The 20223-nt window shown below is 39.5% G+C and overlaps 1 protein-coding gene across 6 annotated transcripts in view; it reads right to left on the reverse strand.

The window, feature by feature from the left end:
* Positions 1–117: 117 nt before the first annotated feature.
* NUP210L (nucleoporin 210 like) overlaps positions 118–20223 on the reverse strand; it is a 119806-nt gene continuing 99700 nt past the window's right edge. For 2 of the 6 annotated variants that reach the window (XM_072637755.1, XM_072637754.1), the window contains exons 34-40: positions 18083–18209; positions 17515–17664; positions 6494–6744; positions 2836–3043; positions 1503–1607; positions 412–486; positions 118–329 (exon numbers count right to left, since the gene is read on the reverse strand). In XM_072637755.1, coding sequence (XP_072493856.1) covers positions 232–329; positions 412–486; positions 1503–1607; positions 2836–3043; positions 6494–6744; positions 17515–17664; positions 18083–18209 — 1014 coding nt within the window. In that variant the 3' untranslated portion in view covers positions 118–231. Of the gene's footprint in view, positions 330–411; positions 487–1502; positions 1608–2835; positions 3044–6493; positions 6745–17514; positions 17665–18082; positions 18210–20223 lie in introns of those variants that run through there. The other 4 variants (XM_072637756.1, XM_072637757.1, XM_072637758.1 and 1 more) reach the window with 4 other exon arrangements.

A 20223-nucleotide genomic window follows, 5' to 3' on the forward strand; every position in this document is an offset into this window, starting at 1 on the left:
GTCTTTCTGAAGAATTGTACTTTCTTACCTGAATCCATAAAGCTACTTTCTATTAATAGTAATGAAAGTGGGTTTGAGGGGAGCAGGAGATAAAGCCAACAAGAGAAAGCAGTAACATCAGTTTTGATCCTTTTATTCGGAGTTTTCGCTGCTTTGAGGAGAGGCAGTTCTACTTGGGCTGAGTTGTAGTACCCAACTCTTAAATGTAGCCAGGCTTTTTCCAGGTGTAGATTAATGCCTCACACTCCATAACCAGTGCTGCAGCCTGCTTGCGGCAGGTGGAGGTTGTGGATTGTTGAATTGAGAATTTGTGGAAGGATAAGTATAACCTAGAAAGAGAAAGGGTGAGAGCTGAAGACAGTATGATTTTCACATAACTGAAATATGAGTTACTCCCTAAGTTACTTTTACCTGGCTGTGCACTTCCAGAGGTTGGGACATATACAACTGGAACCGTCTGTATCCTGTTGAGGAAGGCATTGTATGCTGGAAGAATGAAAAAGGAGCAGTCAGGGAGACTTGGAGGAGTCACCAAGACAGATATGGAGGTGAAAGTGAAGGTTTTAAGTGATGGTTGTGTGGTGTTTAGGGGAGGGGTGGTAGGCTGATTTGGGGCACACTGAAAAGATGCTTTCCAATTAGAATTTTGTGTTATGCCTGTGAGTAAGATTTTTTAATATTTAGGGGTTTTATTGAATAGTGGGGATTCTTTAACAAGCTCTAGCCCTTTGGACAATGGTATTGGGTACAAAATACTAAATACATCAAATTTTGTATCTAAAAAGTACTGATTATACTCTGAAATTTCCCAACTATGCCTGGATCCCACCTGAGGTGAATGATAAAAGCACTTGTGAAGTGTGTACTGTGTGCTAAGGACATAGAAGATGTCAATCCATCAACAGAAGTGTATACTCTGTCAGACCCGTGCTGAGGATGGACACGAAGGAAAGCAAAAATTACTGTCCCTGGCTTCAAAGAGCTCAGTGTAGGATCCAGAACCAGGAAGACTTGAACCTAGGCCTCTGGACCCAAGCTAGTCATTGCTATATTGCCTCTTCCTTGCACATGGTGGGTGCTTAAGAAATACTTGAACAGCTGTTCAAGTATTATGAAGGTACCTTAGTGCAATAAATCTAAACAAGTAGATAATCTAACTGCAGTTTTTGAATGAAGGAAAGCCATAGCACCAAAATATACAATATCAATAAGGTGGGACGACTGTATGTGTGGATGGTTGAATGAAACAAATCATCCAGTTTCCTTCCCCTCCCTCCCCCTTGTGCCATCCTCCCCCTGTCCCTCTGCCTTTTTTAGCCTCTAGAAGAGCCAGTACTTTGTGTGAGACTTTTGGCCCTAAGGTAGTTCGACCGAACATGTAGGAAACTGTTCCCCTAACAATCGGAAAGTCATCTCACTCTTCTGAAAACTTTACTATTTTTAAACAGTTTGAATGGATAATGAAATCTGGCAAGGTTTATTTAATCCATTGGTTTGCTTACCTAGGAAGATGACTGCTGTTGATGCAACACCAGCGAAAATGGTAAAGAGAAAAATTTGATAAGACTCAATCAGCTGCTGTACAACATTTGAATCGTCACAATGATCTAAATGTTTTGTAGGAATAAAAGAAAATCAGATTTTTTAAAAATTACGGGAATAGTTGGTGTATCTAGTTCTTACGAAGTCTATAAACTAGTATGCTTCTGATAGCAAAAATAGTTGACAAACTTCAGCCTAACTTCAATTTGAAAACCAAATGGGTGAAAGGACTGAGACTTGGACCCCTTTTAGCGTGCTCACACACTGTAACCTTTTCTGTAAGCTAACCTAACTGATCCATTCCAAAAGCCAAAATAATACCCTACCAGTTAGGGTAAGAGGGCATGGCAAATGGTTCCTTTGATGGTGCAATTCTATAAACACTGAGTATCTCTAATGTGAGAAGCACTTTAGGTATTTAGGGGAATACAAAGATGAGTAAATGGAGTCTTGGCCTTCAGACATTATACTCTAATGGTCATGGCAATGGGTTATTTGCCCTCCTTATCCCTTATTCCCATTTGCACCTATTTCTGACTACTCCTAAGGCTACCAAGAATACTCCTAACCTCAGCCAGGTTAACTCCTTGGTGAAGAGCATATTGGACTTGGAAAGCTGGGCTTTGGTCCTGGCTACAGGACCATTAATTAATATTGAATGCCCACCAAACAGACGCCTGGGCTAGGTGCTGTAAGGAACATAGAAGGCATTCTTCTGGGTGCTTTGTTGTTCAGTCTTTTCAGTAGTGTCTGATTCTTTGTGACTCCATTTGGGGTTTTCTTGGCCGTTTCTTTCTCCAGCTCATCAAACAGGGTTAAATGACTTGCCCAGGAACAAACAACTAGCAAAGATGAGTCTTTTTGACTCCAGACTCACCATTCTATCCTAGCTTAAATAGTAAATAATGATATACAGAAACAACTTATGCCAGGCAAATAAATATAAAGCAACACAACAAAGTAAAGATGTGTACTGATCTGGGTAGGACTGATGGAAAACAAGCAACAAAATCATTTCTAAGTGAGGAAAGGCTACCAGAGATGAGGAGCTTTATCACACACAGGGTTTGGAAGCTAGGATGACACTAGAGCTTGAGGACAAGAAAGGAAACATTTCATGAGGAGGTGAGTTCTCACTGTGACCCTTGCATATGTTTTCCTTTTACTTAAAGTGGGAATAACATGTCCCCACCCACAGTGGGATAGCTTTTGGATTAGATTAAAATCTCTGTTAGAAGCTAAATGAGATGCTACTCCAGAAAGAGGAATCTCATTAATGATCCAGGAAATTACCAGTCAGGCTGGATTTCTCCATCACTGCCCTCACTGGCACAGCCTCCCTCTGGCCTGTCAACATACAGGAGATGTTAATGAAGACCAGAGTTGCCATCTGCTGGAGTGAAGTGAAGTTGACAACCTGAACTGGGTAGATGGCCATGCCAGGAACCAGGGATGATCTCTTATGGGGAGAGACGACCAGGACTGGAGAGCTAGGGAAGACCTGGAAGAGAAAAGAAAGTAGCTCTTGTTTGTAGGGGAAAGAAATTCAGAAATGTCTCATATTCTAATCCAGTGCATGGAGGCAGATTCTAAGGAGACCCAGGGGCCAGCTCTGGCTTACCATGAGACTAAAAACCTTTAGTTTTCCTGCATGTAAAAGGGGAACACTGATATGAGTCTGAATCTTAGTTCCTTACTACACTAAGGTGAGTAACAAGTCACATTTGCAATATGCAAAATACTCTTACACCAAGCCTAAGAGGTATAAGGTATTATGCCTCTGAAATGAATATTTGATAGAGTATGAACATTTCTTAGGCCTTTGTAGGCAGAATGGACTACACCTTTTTTTCCTTCAAATTCCTTCAATTTGCCATGAAATGGATTTTAGCAGAGAAAAAGATGAGCGTTTTGAACAGCTTTGATTCCTGATACCTCACATTCCAAAACAATATACCTCCACCCAACTCCAGCACTATTTATATAAGATAATATGATTTAGCTATGGAAAGGAATTCAGAAATAAGCTAATACAAACAAGGTTACCTTATAAAGCTGGAGTTCTTAACCCAGGGTCCATGGGACCCATTAAGTTTCTGGGGGTCTGTTAAATGGGAAAAACAAATGACATCTTTATTTTGACTAACTTTTAGCTGAAATTTAGCATTTCCTTCAGTTATGAATGTTGGCAACAAACCATTACTAAGGGATCCAGAGGCTTCATGAAACTGACAAAGGGGCCCATGACAAAAAAGAAAAAACAAGAATTCCCATTCTAAAGACTTCTTACATCATTTAAATTTAACCCTTTTTAGGGAACCGATTCAAATTTGTAGGAATAAGAGTTATTCCCCAACTGATTGTCAAAGAAAATGAAAATGCAATTTTCAAAGAAAACTAAGCTATCAATAGTCTTATAAAAATGCTCTAAGTCACTAAAATGAGAGAAATGCAAATTAAAACAATTCTGAGGTTTCTCTTCACACTCTTCAGAACAGCAAAACTGACAAAAAAGGAAAATGATAAATGTTGTAGGGGATATATGAAAACAGATACATTCAGGCACTTTTAGTGGAGCTATGAGATGTCTGATCACCCTGGAAAGCAATACAGAACTGTGTTTTAAAGCTACATAAACTATGTACATTTTTGGACCTAATGACACTATTATTATAGTTATACCCCAAAGAGATCAAAGAAAGAAGAAAAGGACCCACATGTACAAAAAATATTTATAGCAGCTCTTTGGAGATGGCAAAATTATTACAAACTGGGAAGGGTGTACCCATCAGTTGGGGAATGGCTGAACAAGTTGTGGTATATGAATGTGAAGTAAAAGTTTTGTGTGTACAGAAAATGATGAAGGGAATAGTTTCAAAGACACCAGCAAAGAATTACACGAACTGATGCAGAATTAAGTGATTAGAACCAGGAAGACAAGTTATACAATGACAACAATAAAGAAGGGTTGTGGCCTTATTTCAGAGGTAACTCCATCTTTTTTTTTTTTAATATTTTATTTTTTCTCAGTTACATGAAAAGACAATATTTAACATTTTTTATAAAATTTTGAATTCCGAATTTTCTTCCTCCCTTCCTCATTTCCTTCCTCCCTAAGATGGTAAGCAATTTGATATAGGTTATATATGTGCAATCATGTAACACATTCCATATTAGTCATGTTGTAAAAGAGGAAAGAGACCAAAAGAAAAAAACACTAAAAAGTGTGAAAAATAGTATGCTTCAATCTTCATTCAGATGCCATCAGTTCTTTCTCTGAATGTGGATGGCATTTTTCATCATGAGTCCTCTGGAACTGTCTTGGATCACTGTATTGCTGAAAATAGCTAAGTCACAGTTGATCCTTGTATAACATTGCTGTTACTGTATACAATGTTCTCCTGGTTCTGCTCACTTCACTTTGTATCAGTTCACAGAAGTCTTTCCAGGTTTTTCTGAAATCAGCCTGCTCATCATTTCTTATAGCACAATATTATTCTATTATAATCATACTTGTTCAGCCATTCCCCAGCTATTGGACATCCCCTCAATTACCAATTCTTTGCCACCACAAAAAGAGTTGCTATAAATTTTTTTTTGAAAGTGAAGGTATGCTTCAATCTGCATTTAGACACCATCAGTTCTCCTTCTGGGAATGGATGCTGCTATAAATATTTTTTTGTACAAATAGAGGTTTTTTCCTTTTGTTTTTGGTCTCTTTGGGAAACAGAGTAGTAGTACTGCTGGATCAAAGGGTATGCAGTTTGATTGCCCTTTGGGCACAGTTCCAAATTGCTCTCCCAGAATGGTTGGATAAGTTCATAACTCCACCAACAGTGTGTTAGGGGCTCAGTTTTGTCATATCCCCTCAAATATTTATAATTTTCCTTTTTTGTCATATTAGCCAATTGGATAGGTGTGAGGTGGTACCTCAGGGTTGTTTTAATTTCTCTAATCAAAGTAATTTAGAGCATTTTTTCATATGACTATAAGTGGCTTTGATTTCTTCATCTGAAAACTGCCTGTTCATATCCTTTGCTCATTTATCAAAAATTGTTTCCCAGACTTCTACTTTCCTTCAAATCTTGGTTACATTGGTCTTGTTTCTGCAAAAACCTTTTAATTTAATATCCTTTTCCTTTTTAAACCCTTTCCTTTGTAGTTATCTAGTTGAAGGGAACCAAGGATGCTCGGGGATGTAGAGAAGAAAGTGGAAGAAGTGGTTGAGGTATTGGACTAAGCATGGTTTCTGGGTATTTAATAGAAGTGCTCATCTCCAGGAAGGTGTCCTTTAATATTTCTTTCCAATCCTTTAAAATTATTTACATGTGTCTATGGTGATGGCGTAGTAGATAAAGGACCAGTCTGGAGTCAGAAAGAATCATAAAGAATTGCCAAATGTTAGAGCCGACACAGAGATCATCTAGGCTAGACTGCTCGTTTCAGAGGTAAGGAAACCGAGGTCCAAAGCGGACAGCTGACATGCCTAAAGTCAAAGGATCATAAATGTAGAGCTGGTAGGGATAGCTAGATGGTGCAGTAGATAGAATACTGGGTCTGGAATCAGGAAGACCTAAGTTAAAATTTGTTCTCAGACACTTACTAGTTGTGTGACCCTAAGCAAGTCACTTAATCTTGTTTCCTCAGTTTCCTCAAATGTAAAATGATCTGGAGAAGAAAATGGCAAACTGCTCTAGTATTTTTGCCAAGCAAACCCCAAATCAGGTCACAAAGTCAGACATGACTGAAAATGACTAAACAGCAACAGTTAACACTTGACATTTTTACAGCCTTTATATCCTTACATTGTAGATCCTAGAGCAGGACACAAGATTCCAAAACAGAATGTTGTGAGTAGTTTTTCACGAATTCCTTTAACCATCTGCACTAAGAATATAGATTTTATTCTTAAACTTATTTTTCCTTCTTTTTGGTTCATTCTAAAACATACCTCCATTTTCTCTAACACTCTGTCCATTCCCAGAACTCTTATCTCTCCGACATCTTGTTTGCTGCTAAGAATCAATTCTGTCTGGTTGATGTAAAATGCAGGGATGAAGGGAATGAGGATTCTTTGCATGCCACTCTTGCTACGCTCACTGATGAGTGTGGCCCACCCATAGACTGAGGTGTCAGCCACACTCAGGGCCTGAAGAAGCTCCTCAGACTGGGGTCGGGCTGTGATTAAGCAGACATAAACCCCTACAGAGAGAGGGAAACACTTAATAGGAAGATTCATAAGGCTCTTAGTGGTCAATCTGAAAGAGATGGGGTAGGAAAGATAGTAGAATATAAACTTAGGGAAAAGAGAAGGGAGTTGGAGGGCATGAAAATTAAATTGGTGTTGAGTATCTATTTCACAGAATTCTGGCCTTAGCAGGGGAATACCAAAGAAAGAGAACATACATACAAATGAACACATATATATGAAAATTATTGACAAATGCTTAAAAAGCAACATATCAACAAGTACAGACTAATAAGACAAATTGAGAATGATGAGGCTAATGGAATAGGAAAAAAAAGGTGAGTACTGAATTGTCTTCTTAAAGGAAAGCAATCAACTTGAAAGGGATTTTTAACTCATAATTTTTTCTCTGGCTCACACTAGTAACTTCTCTCAATGGCACTATCACACTTGAGTCAGGCAGGTTCAAAACCTCAATAACTTTCACTCATCTTTTTCCTTCTCCCTGATATTCATATTGATGATACGACATCCTACTAATGATTTCTTCTAAAAGTGTCTCACCTTTTCCATAATTCAATGGTGATGTATTCTTTGATGTACTGATTCCTTCCATTACTGTAGACTGCTACCCATCAACGCTTCATCTTGTGGGATCATTTTCCATGTTCTAAGAAATATCATCCCTGTATTACTCCTACCATCTGCCTTCTCTGCTCTGGCTTACCTGCTACCAAAATAGAGGCTAGAGGAAGTGAGCAAACTGTGCTGAATCTATGGCAAATTTATGTTATGTTATCTCAACTGGGCAGAGCAGCTACTCTCTATCCTGTTACCAATGTCCATTCCAAATCTTCTCATATCTCCTCAAGTCTCCCTCAACACCACATCTCTCATTCTCAGCTGAGGACTTACAAGTCCTAATTCACACACACAAAAAAAATTAAGGTCATTCTCTGAAAGCTCCTCCTCTTATCTCACATACCTTTGACCGGCATCATCCCCTACTATCTCTTTGTTTACTAAAGGATCTGATGAAGAGGTGATTCTTCTTTGCCAAGGCCACCTTTTCTAAATGTACCTTTGATCTTCATGAACAGTTTGCCCCCAATGTCATCCCCTCTTTCTCTTCAACCTCTATCAGTTCATTCCTTTCTCAGTGGAAAGACTCCCAAGCCTCTCCCGTCCTTAAGAAATCTGCACTAACTCTATTTCTATTGTCTTCTGTTTCTTCTCTCTCTCTCAGTTAAACTCTTTAAAAGGCTAACTTTAGTGTCTCCACTTCCTCTCCTCCCACTTGTTTCTAAACCCTGAAATCTGGCTGCTCCCCTCATCCAATGTACAGCTTTTTGACTGAGAATAATGTGATAATATTGATGTTTTAATTATTTTGTGTGTGGAAAAGATCACTGAAAATGCTGTACATTTTCCAAAATCTCTTCTTTTCAATTCTGGACTGAGTATATTATCCATCTGCAACAGTTTTTCAAAACAAATATACTGGTGAATTAAGTCAATTGGATGCCTGTCCAAATCTGGGGAAATTTTTTTTTAATTTGAAAGACACCAACAGAGCATTTACTATGTGCAGGCACTGTACTAAGCACTAGGGTTACAAATACTGTACAAACATCTAACAGGGAAAAGAGACGATACATAGCTAGAGGAGCTGCAGTCGAGGAGAGACACTCTGGCCCAGAAAGTCACACAGATGGTGCATGAGGTCACAGAGGAGTAGAGTGACAGCCCTGGATTCTGCTCCAGGAATATTGGCCCATTTGGTTTTAATGGTTCCAGAATTGTGTGGATACACTGTGGTTAGCCTATAGAGTTGGACAGATTGAAAGGAATACTCCAAAGATGAGGGAGGGTGAGTCAAATTGAGATTTCCACCATTTTAATAATCCATTTTCATTCTCCTAGATAAATAATGAATTGAGGGCCAACTGCACTGCCCACATGCCTGGGAGGGCTCAGGGCAGTTGGGAGGGAGAGTAGTCTAAGAACTTATGGGAGAGCAACAACTGATGAGCAGTGGGGATACTCTCTCTGTTGGGAAAGCCTGAGCATATGCACTGAATACTCTGATGGAGTCATCAGGCTGACACCCAGGGAGGGGTTAGCAGCACTTGGTTAATCAGAATACATGCTGTATACTTCCAGCCAAGATGGCTGCATGAATCATATCAGACTGCCCAGCCCTACTAGAAGTACTTTAGTAAAAATCTGAGATTTGCTTCACATTGAATAGTGATCAAGAAATATGAGAAACTACAGTAAATGTCTTCTATCCTAGAACTGCTAAAAAAATCAGCAGGGGGCCATTAGCAAAGTCAGGGACAGCTTAGATATACAAGCTGGCAGCCTTCCACTATGACCAGAGATGGGCCAGAAGTTTGAATAGCCTATAAATCTTTGCATCTAGAGATAGCAAGAATGGAGCTTCCTTCCCTGCCCCCACCAGAAAGCTCCAGAGTAGTTGGTAAAACAAAGTGGGTACCTTGGAAGTGATCAGTGTGGCAGAATAAAGCTAAACCTGTAGACAACACAGGCAGCCAGGGGCTCTGAGGCCCCTAGAACTCTGTCCAGAGATGCCACAGGTGGATCTTAACTATCCAGCACTCTGGCTCTTTGTTCCTTTAGCCTCTAGGGGAACTCAGGGTGGCTCTCTCATATCATACAGTGAGGAGCTATGCAGTATAGGGAAGGGCCCTACGGCCTTATCCCTTTGAAGTCCTATGGCCCTTGGAAAAATGAGTTTTCATCACTGGCTTTTTTAATTTTCTCTTTTCCATTTTAGGTTCAGGGAGTGAAATTTCTGACCTTGGTGGGAAGAGTGAGCCACAGGAATGCAAGAAACAGAAACCAGGCTAGGCTTTGTAGCTCTTAGAGAATTAATGCTCCAGAGACCAAACAATGATTTCATGAGTGACCTGTGGGATCTCAGGCCAGCAGTAGGACTCACCCTGAAGTCATGCCATATTTAGATATGAACTTGGTGGCCCAGTACAATGTAGAACTGAGCTAAGCTTTGTGTCTGCTCCCCCAAAGACTGAAGTGGTGTAGAAGAAAATGTGCTGTGTAGATCTTGGGCAAATGCTTGTACTTTATTTTCGCCATATCATTGAAGCAAATATCCCTTTGCAAGAAGAAGAACAAATTCAGCACCCTGAACCTCAAAGATCCAGGAACTCTGACCTTAGCGTGTGGAAGTTAGCATAGGAATTAAAGTTACACAGAGCAAGAATGAGGAGGCCCATCACCCCACTCAAAATCCTAGCAGGAGGCAAAGGCTGGCCTTGGCATAGAGCCCTAATTCAGGAACTAAGGCCAGAGAGAAGAGTGAATCAATGAAGACACTGACCACTACACTATGAAAAAAAATCATAGATCTAGAGATGCCCCGAAATCCAACCTAGAAGAATAAAAGTAATTGTAACAGGTGAGTGAGAGCCCATCACATAAACATACAAGGGCTAGAGGAGTGGACAGTAGAAGAACTTCAGTTTTATTTGAAATGAACAAAGGAGGGTTGAATATACACTTCTTCTCCCAACATTTTGATATAGAAATACATCAAATGCAACGGTGGGGCTGGTGGGTGGGATTAGAAGGAAGGGAATAGCTGCAAGCAAAACCAATATCCTGATCCTGAGGAGAAAATGAAAAGGAAAGCTATCTAAGGGAGTGTCCATCAAGTGGAGAATGGCTGAACAAACAGTGGTCTGTGAATGTGATGGAATATCAGAGCATGGGAAGAAAGGACAGAAGCCACTATTCCAGAGAAGGTTGAGTCACGTGGACCGATGTCAAGTGAAATGAACAGAATGAGGAGAACAATGATAAAAACATAGTAAAGAAAAAACGCTTAAAAAATTTAAGAACTCTGCTCCATACAAGAAACCACTGGGACTCCAGAGGGTCTGCCATGAAGTGTGTTTCCCACCTCCTGACCCAGATTTTGGCGATGGTCTCAATGTGCATAATGGCTGGGTGTGTTCATTTTGTGTAACTTTTCTGCAAGGGTTTTTTTCCTTTTGTTTTTAGTTAGGGGGACAAAAATAAATCCCCAAAGAAGAGGGTGAATGCAACATTTTAAGTAATGTCCAGAGAACAGAGGGAAGCACAGACAAGCAGGAGAGCTTCGAAAGCAGTATTGTGGAATTTATTACAGACTAAAAAAGAACATGATATAAAATGCTGATTCATGGTTTTGAAGAGGTTTAGGGGTGCTGGGACCCCATGAATGCCAAGGCAGAGCTGCCTGGAATAAATTCACCCACTCAAATCTTCTCTTAGTCAAGTGGCAAAAAGTTTATTGTAACACCTTTAGCAAAAGTGGTCAAAGGTCCTTAGGGAACCTGCGAGAGACTGAAACTGGAATAGTACTGGGATTTATACAGAAAAGGGGCATGGGAAAAGAATGCCAGGAATACTAATTAGGTAATCTAGGGATCTAGATGTCTTTGGGAGCAATGGATGGAAAAGTGTAGGGAGTATATCAGACACTGAGGGAGTTGTCAGAGGCATGGACCTAGGGGATCTGGCAGGAGGAAGTCCTTGGGTCAGCCAGGGACAAAAATCCATGGGCTTGGCACCCCTCTGTCTGTTCTGATAAGAGGATGTGTTCTGCAACAAGAGAAAATCTCAGAGGCAGGGGCCTACTGAGAAATGGGGAGGCTTCCAGGAATATGCTCTTAGGGCTGGGGCCCAGAGCACCCCATCTATTTAATGTACAACCCTCTTTCTGTGGTCTGCTGAGTCGATGGAAATGTTCATATTTTAGGGTATTTAAGATCAAAATTTTAATAATTTAAATCAAATGGTAAATTAAAACACATACAAAGACACAATGCTGCACTCCCTTGCTTCTCTATAGCTTGCAAAAAGTAGTAAGGTATGAATAGGTATGGCTTCTGCAGCTCCATTGTCACATGCACACCACCTGTTACACACACAAGTAAAAACAAGGTATTTTCCAGAGGCAGATAAAGGAGGAAGGGAGACACCAGAATCTAGAGGAATGGGAAAGAGCTCATGTGTGAAGTGGCATGAGTCGAGCAGGCTTTCATTCTGTATATGGGGAAATGAAATTACCACAGATATTGTTAACCAAAGAAGACAGAGAGAGGGGAGATGGAATATCACATGTGAGGAGGAGCAGAGGCCAGTCCCTTGGTTTCAGTGATACAATTCTCCTGCTTTCTAACTGTTCTTTCTCCTTTTTCTCATCCTCTTCTCAAAGTTCTGTCCTTGGTCCTTTTCTCTACATATGCTTTCCCATTGGTGATCACATTCATTCCCAAGACTTCAACTACCACTTATTTTGGGGAAAAATAGAGTATATGTGTACATAGATATATATATATGTATGTATATATGGGGTAGCTAGGTGGTGCAGTGGATAGAACACTGGGCCTGAACTCCGAAAGGCCAAAGTTTAAAAATGACCTCAGACACTAGCTATGTGACCCTGGGCAAGTCATTTAACCCCTGCCTGAATAAAACTGGAGAAGGAAATGGCAAACTACTCTAGTATCTTTGCCAAGAAAACCTCATGTACAGTATGATCCCTCAGGTCAGATGAATAACAATGCGTGTATTCATGTGTGTCTGTATGTGTGTGTGTACATATCTCTCTCTCTAAGTTTTTTCTAAACTCCAGATCTGTATTTCCAACACCCCAGGAGATATATCTACCTAGATATGTCCTATTAGCACCATAAATTTGACAATTCATATTCCCCAAGTTTGAAACTCTCTATCACACTTCTCACGTGAAATCACAATGACCAAGTCCTGTTATCTCCACCTTCGTACATCTCTTGCATTCATTCCTTTCTGTATTCCCATTACCACCACCCAAGTAGAGGCCTCTATTTCATATCTATCCCCTTCTTTCCATCTGCACAACTGCCACCAGAGTTCAGACATATCATACCTTGCTTGGACTATTGCAATAGCCTCCTAACTGGAGTCTCTGCCTCAAGTCTATCCATTAAATGACACAGAGGCAGGTAGGTGGCACAGAGGAGAGAGAACACTGGTCCTGGAGTGAGGAAGATCCAAGTTTAAATATGGCCTCTGATACTTCCTAACTGTGTGACCCTGGGCCAATCATTTAACCTATCTGCCTCAGTTTGCTGAACTGGAAAATGGGGATAAAAATAATAGCACCTGTTTCCCAGAGTTGTTGTGAGGATCAAATGAGAATATCTGTAAAGCACTTAGCAGTGTCTGGCACATAAATGTTCCTTTCTTTCCTTCCCTTACCCCAACACATCAATCACATACTTGTTTAAACGAGTATAGGTCCAACCACATTACTCCCCAGGTGAATTCAATTCCAGTGGCTCCCTGTTACCTCTGGATCAATTTGGCACTTAAAACCCTTGAAAACCTGGCTCCAACCTACCTTCCCAGCCTGGTTATCTATTTCTCCCTCCCCTCCACCCACTCAGCTGTCCTGGGAGGGACTGCTTGCTGCTCCCCCTAGGGGACACTCCTTGTCTGGTCTTTATGCCTTTGTACAGACCGGCCCTCATTCATGTGGTGGACTTTTCTTACCCCTTCCTCTCAGAATCCTGGCAGTTTCCTTCCAAACTCAGCTCAAATGCCATTTACTACATGAGGCCTTTTCTGATCTTCCAGCTGCTAAGGCATCTCTACCACAGTCTCCCTACATTGACTTTGTAGCTTCCTACCCATGTATGTATTGTCTCTCCTTGAGTGCTGGGGTTATTTCATTTTTGCCTGTGTATCCCCAGCACCCAGAACAATATCTGGCGAAAAGTAAGTGCTTAATAAAATGCTTCTGGATTGATCCTTTACAGTTCTGATGCCTCTTCCTCCATGGAAACTTCCCCGATCCCCCAATATCTCCCCATCTATTACTTTATTTTGTACTTCTCTAATTTATTATATAATAGTGTTTATTGTAATTACTTAGTATTTATGTTCGTGTTTTATCCCTCATCAGATGGTAAACTCAAGCCACAGTTTCTTATTTGAGTTTTGGATCTTCTTCAGAAGCTAGCATGGTATTTTTGCCCATAGTTACTATTTAATAAATATTTGTTGAAGTTATCACTGAAAATTTATTTTTGATAAATATGATAAATAAAACAATTTACAAGGAACAGATAAAAGCCTACCTAGGCAATTATTCAATATCCAGTGGACAAACAGTCAAAACATACACATAGCTCCTGATTCCTGGAAGCTAAGCCTCCGTTAATGCAGCCTAAGATCCACATTAGCTTTTTTGGCTCCCACATGAACTCCTGACCCATACTGAGTTTGTAATCCATAATTCCCCATCTCCTGACTGCCTTTCATGCCTGCAAAGCTTTCCTTTCTGATCTCCGCCTCCTGGGTTCCTTTGAGTTGCTCAAATCCTGCCTTCTGCAGAAGGCTGTCCTGGTTCGCCTCACTGCTAGTGCCTTCCCCTCTGAAATGACCTCCCATTTCTCCTGCATATATTTTGAAACCACATAATTGTGCACACATTGTCTCTCCCATCAGAATGGGAGCTCCCTGGGGCATGGATCCTGTTTTTGCCTTTCTTTGCATCCCTAGCACTTAGCACAGTGTTTGGGAATGATTATTACTGACATTCATGACAGACCCAGATCTTTTTCAGAAAAGCTTCTAACCACACTTGCCCCATCTTGAATTGTGAATTTTTTTTATAATCCTAGTATAGGAATCAACGTTTATCCTTATTACATTTCACTTTATTGGATTCAATTCAGTGCTTTGGTAGGTCAAGGTGGGAAATGACCTACATAATGACTACTTAGCCCAATGTATTAGGGATCGTTTCCAGCCGATGCACTATCTATATCTTTATCCAAGTCATCAAAACAAACACTGAACCATTAACTATCTGAGTCCAACCATTCAACCAACTCTGAATCTATCAGATTGTACTTTCAATCTGACCCACATCTCTCCATTTTTCCCCATCAGAGTAACATGAGATAATGTAACAAAAATTTTGCTAAAAACCTAGCCAACCTACATCTACCGTATTCCCTAATCTAGCAGACTAAGAAAGGAAAATAGGTTCATCTAGAATGTCTTGTTCTTGATAAAGCCACAATGTTTCTTTGGGATCATTACTGCCTTTTCTAAATGTTTGATAACTATCTTCTCAATGATCTGTTCTAGAATTTTCTAGAACTTGAAGCTAAATCCACCAGACAGTAGTTTGCAGACTCTATCTTGTTCTTTCCCTTCTGAAGAGGGAGGAGACATGTGATCTTCTGGAGTCCTGAAGTAACGTTGTGCTTCACACGATCTTTCCAACATCACTAACAGGAGCACACCTACTAGCTCTTGTGTGACCTAAGGATGTCCTTAATCTGGGCCAGGTGACCTGCGCTCATAAAGGGCAATTTAATGCAAACAGAAGCAAAATAGATAAACAGTTCTCTTGTGAGTTATCCTTCTGCCTCAAGAAACAAGCTTTTTTAAAATTCTCTTTTCCCCAACATAGCTAAAAAAGACATTTTTTTGGTTTTCCTTATCAGCCTCAGGTTATTGTGAACATTAGCACTCCTGACATTATTTTTACAAGATGCCTTGCTTTCATATCACCCTTAACCGTCAGCCTCATGTTCTTCCTTGTCAACAAAATGGTTTCTTTTTGTGGCTTCAGAGTTTCATTCTTTTACAGTTTCCCATCTTGCCTGGGTTTATTTTTCCTGGAGAATTGTAGTCTGGACAAACCTCACTTTTTCTGCTCTCTTAAAATCTAAGTAAAGTGCAGGTCAAGATCATTCCTGAATTTCCTCTCCTCTTCAATCCCAGACTCTAAGAGGGAGTGGTTATTTCCCCTCTAGGGTTTGCACTGTTTCCATTTCTGTTACTGAGAATCAGCCACAGAACAGAAAATTCTTTGTTGGCTGCTCCATCTTTTGAAGGATGAAATTATCATTCAGGGAAGTGAAGAAGTTGCTAGCTGTTTGCTTTTGGGAAAGAGAGTTCCAATAGATGTCTGGAATAATGAAGTCCCCATCACTACTACATCAGGTCTCTGTTCCTGGCTTGGGATGCTTATCTATTTCTTTTCTGCGCAGGTGATCTCTAATATGCTATGACAAAATTGCTTCTGTTTCCTCCTCCAATGATGTTGACCCAAATATTCTCCATCAAATTTTCTCACTATGGTTCCTAGTTTTCTTCACATGAATATATGTTTTTAATAGATAATATGGTTGAATTCCTCCTTATCCTATCCTGTTTCTTTTGAACAAGATATACCCTTCCTAGTCTCAGTGACACCTCTTAGGTCAAATTTGGCTCCTTGCATTGAGCTCTCCGGCTTGGAGTTCTTGCCTATTGCTTAAACTTTGATCATCTGTATGTGGATACTTGAAGCCATAGGTTTCAAGAAAATCCTTTCTTGAGTTTTGTTTCTTATGAAATTCTGCATGTCCTGACTATTTTTTTAAAATATATATATTTAATTTACTTATTTTTTTAAAACATTGTTTTCTTTTTAAATTTTGAGTTCTAAATTCTCTCCCTCCCACTTCCACACCCACTGAGAAGGCAAGCAATATATCAATTCTACATATGAAATCATGCAAAGCATGTTTCTATAATAGCTATATTTCAAAACAAAGCAAGAAAAATAAAGTGAGAAAATTATACTTTAGTTTGCACTCAGAGTTCATCAGTTCTCTTTTTTCTGATGTTCTTTCTTTATCATAGCTATTCTACAGTATCTATTTTGGTGCAAGTACATAAGCATTTTTCTCCCTCCTCAAGTCTTTTTATTTGAAAAGCCCCAGAAATGAGATTTGCAAAATGCAAAGCAACACACTCTTATCAGACTTCGTTGCTCTCCATCCCTGCTCAGGAACCAGTTTGTTATTCAGGTATTTTAAGCCACATAGAGAAATGCAAATGCAAATTCTATTCTCAGACACCATCTTCTTAGCCAATTCCAATGTGGATTTTTTCCTCTTCCAATTCCTACAGCACTTATTAGCTCTATCATCCATTTTGGCACTTAATCACATATTCCTTTTTAGCGGTACTGTATGTATCATCATATATATCCATATATGTATGTATGTACACGCATATGTGAGGTGGGTATTACAGCACAGGGGGAATAAGAAAAGAAAATAAGCCTCTATATAGCACCCACTATGTGCCGCCAGGCACTGTGCTTGTGAGGGAAGTGCTATTATTATTCTCATTTTACAGTAGAAGAAACTGAGGCAAATAAAGATTAAGTGGCTTAGCCAGGGTCACACAGCCACTATGTGTCTGAGGTTGGACTTGAGGACTTCCTAATTCTAGGGCCAGCCTTGTATCCACTGTGCCACCAGTTATTTCTAAGTTTCGTGTTTCCCCTTCATTGTTTAGCACAGGTTATGTAGGTAGGAGGTACTTAGCAAACACTTGTTGAAATGAACTCATTTTTGAAGGAAATGAGTGGTATGGATTAATGGAAAGGAGTAAAGGAAGGCATTAAAAAAAGAGTAGCATGTACAAAAGGCAAAGATACTGATTGTTTTTGGAGGATAAAAATGAGGTTAGTGGGACAGAGGTTAGTGGGCAGTGAGTACAAGGCCTTTGGATGCCAGGTTTGAGAGTTTAAGTATGAATAATATGCATGAAGGTTCCATGGTAGGCTCTTGATGAAAATGTTAATTGAATATTATGCTAACTGGGGTACCTCAGAGGATACTGAGAATTACTGTAGTTTCTATTCAATGAGGAGAAGTAAACAGAAGAGGAAACTGACTATCACTGGCAGAGCTTACCTTTATCAATGCTGAAATCTGCATGAACATTGAACACTTTGCTGGCTGGAATGTCGAGCATTGTATTACTAAATTGCACATGACACAGCATGAGCGTCTCGGGAAGAAGCACCTCTGTGATGGCAAAGGCCTGAGCTGAGGTACAGGAACCTAGGAAGCAAAAAGAGAGGAATAAATAAAATGCTAGTCCTATTTTTATAGGGAAAAAATAGACATGAATCATATTTTCAATCACTGAAATAAATACAGTTAAGGAAAGATGACAAAATATAAATTTTCAAATGTCATCTATTCTCCCTCTTGCTTTCAGGGAGGATTACAACTATTCAAGACAAACGTCTGTATGTCACAGTCACATCTCTAGGGAGGAAGGTTTCATAGTTTTCCTCCTCCACCTATTTTGATGACAATCCTCTCTGACTTGTTTATTCAGCTGTTTACTCACCCTAAGTAAAGGGGAGGAAGCAGAAGAGTGAAGAGATTTGCGGTTATCTGCTCCAAGGGGAGAACAACTAAGGTGAGACAGGAAAGATGGGGGCACTCACACAGATCCAGACACCTTCCTGACCTTTGAGGTTAACGCTACTCCTGCCCGCAGTGATGAAGAGGCTGAATCCAGTTGAATTAGGGGTATTGGTGAGGTAGGTCTTGGGGTCAAAGCTGAGAGTTAATCTTGAAGAAGCATTAACAACCACCTATCACCAAACCAAAGAAGAGATCAGGGATTCCACAAACCTCTATTGGAATACTCATTCTCAGGACAGACATAGGTTTGAATTTTGCCTTGGACAGTCATTAGCAGCTGTGTGACCAAGGGTAAGTCATGTAATCCCTCTGACCCTGCTTCATCATCTGAAAAACGAGAATAATAACACCTAATACCTCCATCTTAAGACTGCTGTGAGGCTCAAATAAGATAATGTATGTAAAGGAAATCTTTGTAATCTTTCAATTGTCATGTAAATATCAGTCACATAATAGATTACTGATGTAACTCTGAATTGATCCAGTAATTCTAGAAAGCAATTTGGAACTATTCCCCTAAAATCACTAAACTATGCATAAACTTTGATCCAGCTATACCACTACCAGGACAATATCCCCAAAAAGATCAAAAAAAGAGGAAAAAAACCATATGTACAAAAATATTTAGAGCAGTTCTTTGTGTAGTAGCAAAGAATAGGAAACTAAAGGTGGAGTCCATCTATTGAGGAATGGCTAAACAAATTATGGTGAATGAATGTAGTAGAATATTACTGTGCCACAAGAAATGACAGACTGGGTGGTTTCAGAGAACCTAGGGAACATTGTATGAACTGATGCATAATTAAGTGGCCAAAGCAAAAGAATAATTTGTTCAATAACAATGACATAAAGAAAAACAACTTGAAAAGACTTGATAACCCTAATCAATTCAAGAACCAACTACAATTCCGGAGGACTGAAGGTGAAGCATGTTACTTCCCTTTTGAGAAAGAGGTGATGGAGTCAAGATACAGAATAAGATATACATTTTTGGACAGAGACAAGATGGGATTTATTTTGCTCGCCTAAGTAGGAGGGAAATTGGATTAAGATAGTCAAAGAAAAAAGATGGAAGGAAAGAAAGGTGGAAAGGAAAGAAAGGTGGAAAGAAAGAAAAGCAAGTCAATGAGGATTTTTTTTTAAAGTTCAGAACAAAAATATAAAAAGGTCAATTATATCTACCATCACCTTATCCTTAAGAAAAAAATCAGTTCCTCTACCTACAAATTACCTACATAGGAACTACCAAACTGGTTACCACACAGCCTGCTCACCTTTACAACACTCATTCTAGAAGCAAGTCCTGCTATCCTGTTCTGCTCACCCACCATTCCCACTTCTCAAAACCCGCTTCATCCTTCAAGTTCTAATTTAAATGCTACTTCTTCATCTTCTCAACAAAGTATTTCTCCCTCCTCTATCTGCCTTACGTTCTTATTCTCTGAGTATTTATTTTGTTCCACCTCCGCCATATCCCTGCCCAGTAGAGTTTAAGCTCTTTGAGAGTAGGAACTGTGTCTTATTCTCTTTTGCATTACATTCCTCAGTCCAATATTACTTTATACTGTGGGCATTCAAGTATTTTTCCAATGAATGAAAGAACTGAATGTATGATAATGATAATAATGGTATCAATAATCTGTTTAACTTACATGGCATGAAGTGTTTCCTCTTTCTTATCTCCAAGGTTGTTAAGACCTTCCAATAACTAATATCAACTCCTTACATTTCAATAGCACTGTAAAGCTTACAAAATATTTTTCTCATATCAACAGACAACAAGGACATCTGGGAATTGTACTAGATGACCTGTAAGGTCTCTTCAAGATCCTAGGATTCCACTAGATGCATTGTATAGATAAACTAGGGCTCAAGCCCAAGAATATCGAACCCATCAGTGATAGGATGACTAGTATAAATTCTGTCTAGTTTTTTTTTTTTTTTACTAGATCTCACTACAGTCTATAAAGTGAAGAGCTAAACCACTGGCCTAAGCACAAAAGCTAAAAAAACTCAAATTTATCATCAAGAAGAACATTAATATAATAACAGTAAGCTAACAAATGTCTAATTGTTATAATAATGCTCAGCTCAGTTTCCTTAGTTCAAGTTATTTCATTGTGTCCCAAAAATTCAGATTCTTAACAATGGCTGTTTCATGTTTCTATAAATAAAGTCTGATGG

Source organism: Notamacropus eugenii, chromosome 2 (genome assembly GCF_028372415.1).
Source record: "Notamacropus eugenii isolate mMacEug1 chromosome 2, mMacEug1.pri_v2, whole genome shotgun sequence".
Taxonomy (NCBI): Eukaryota; Metazoa; Chordata; class Mammalia; order Diprotodontia; family Macropodidae; genus Notamacropus; species Notamacropus eugenii.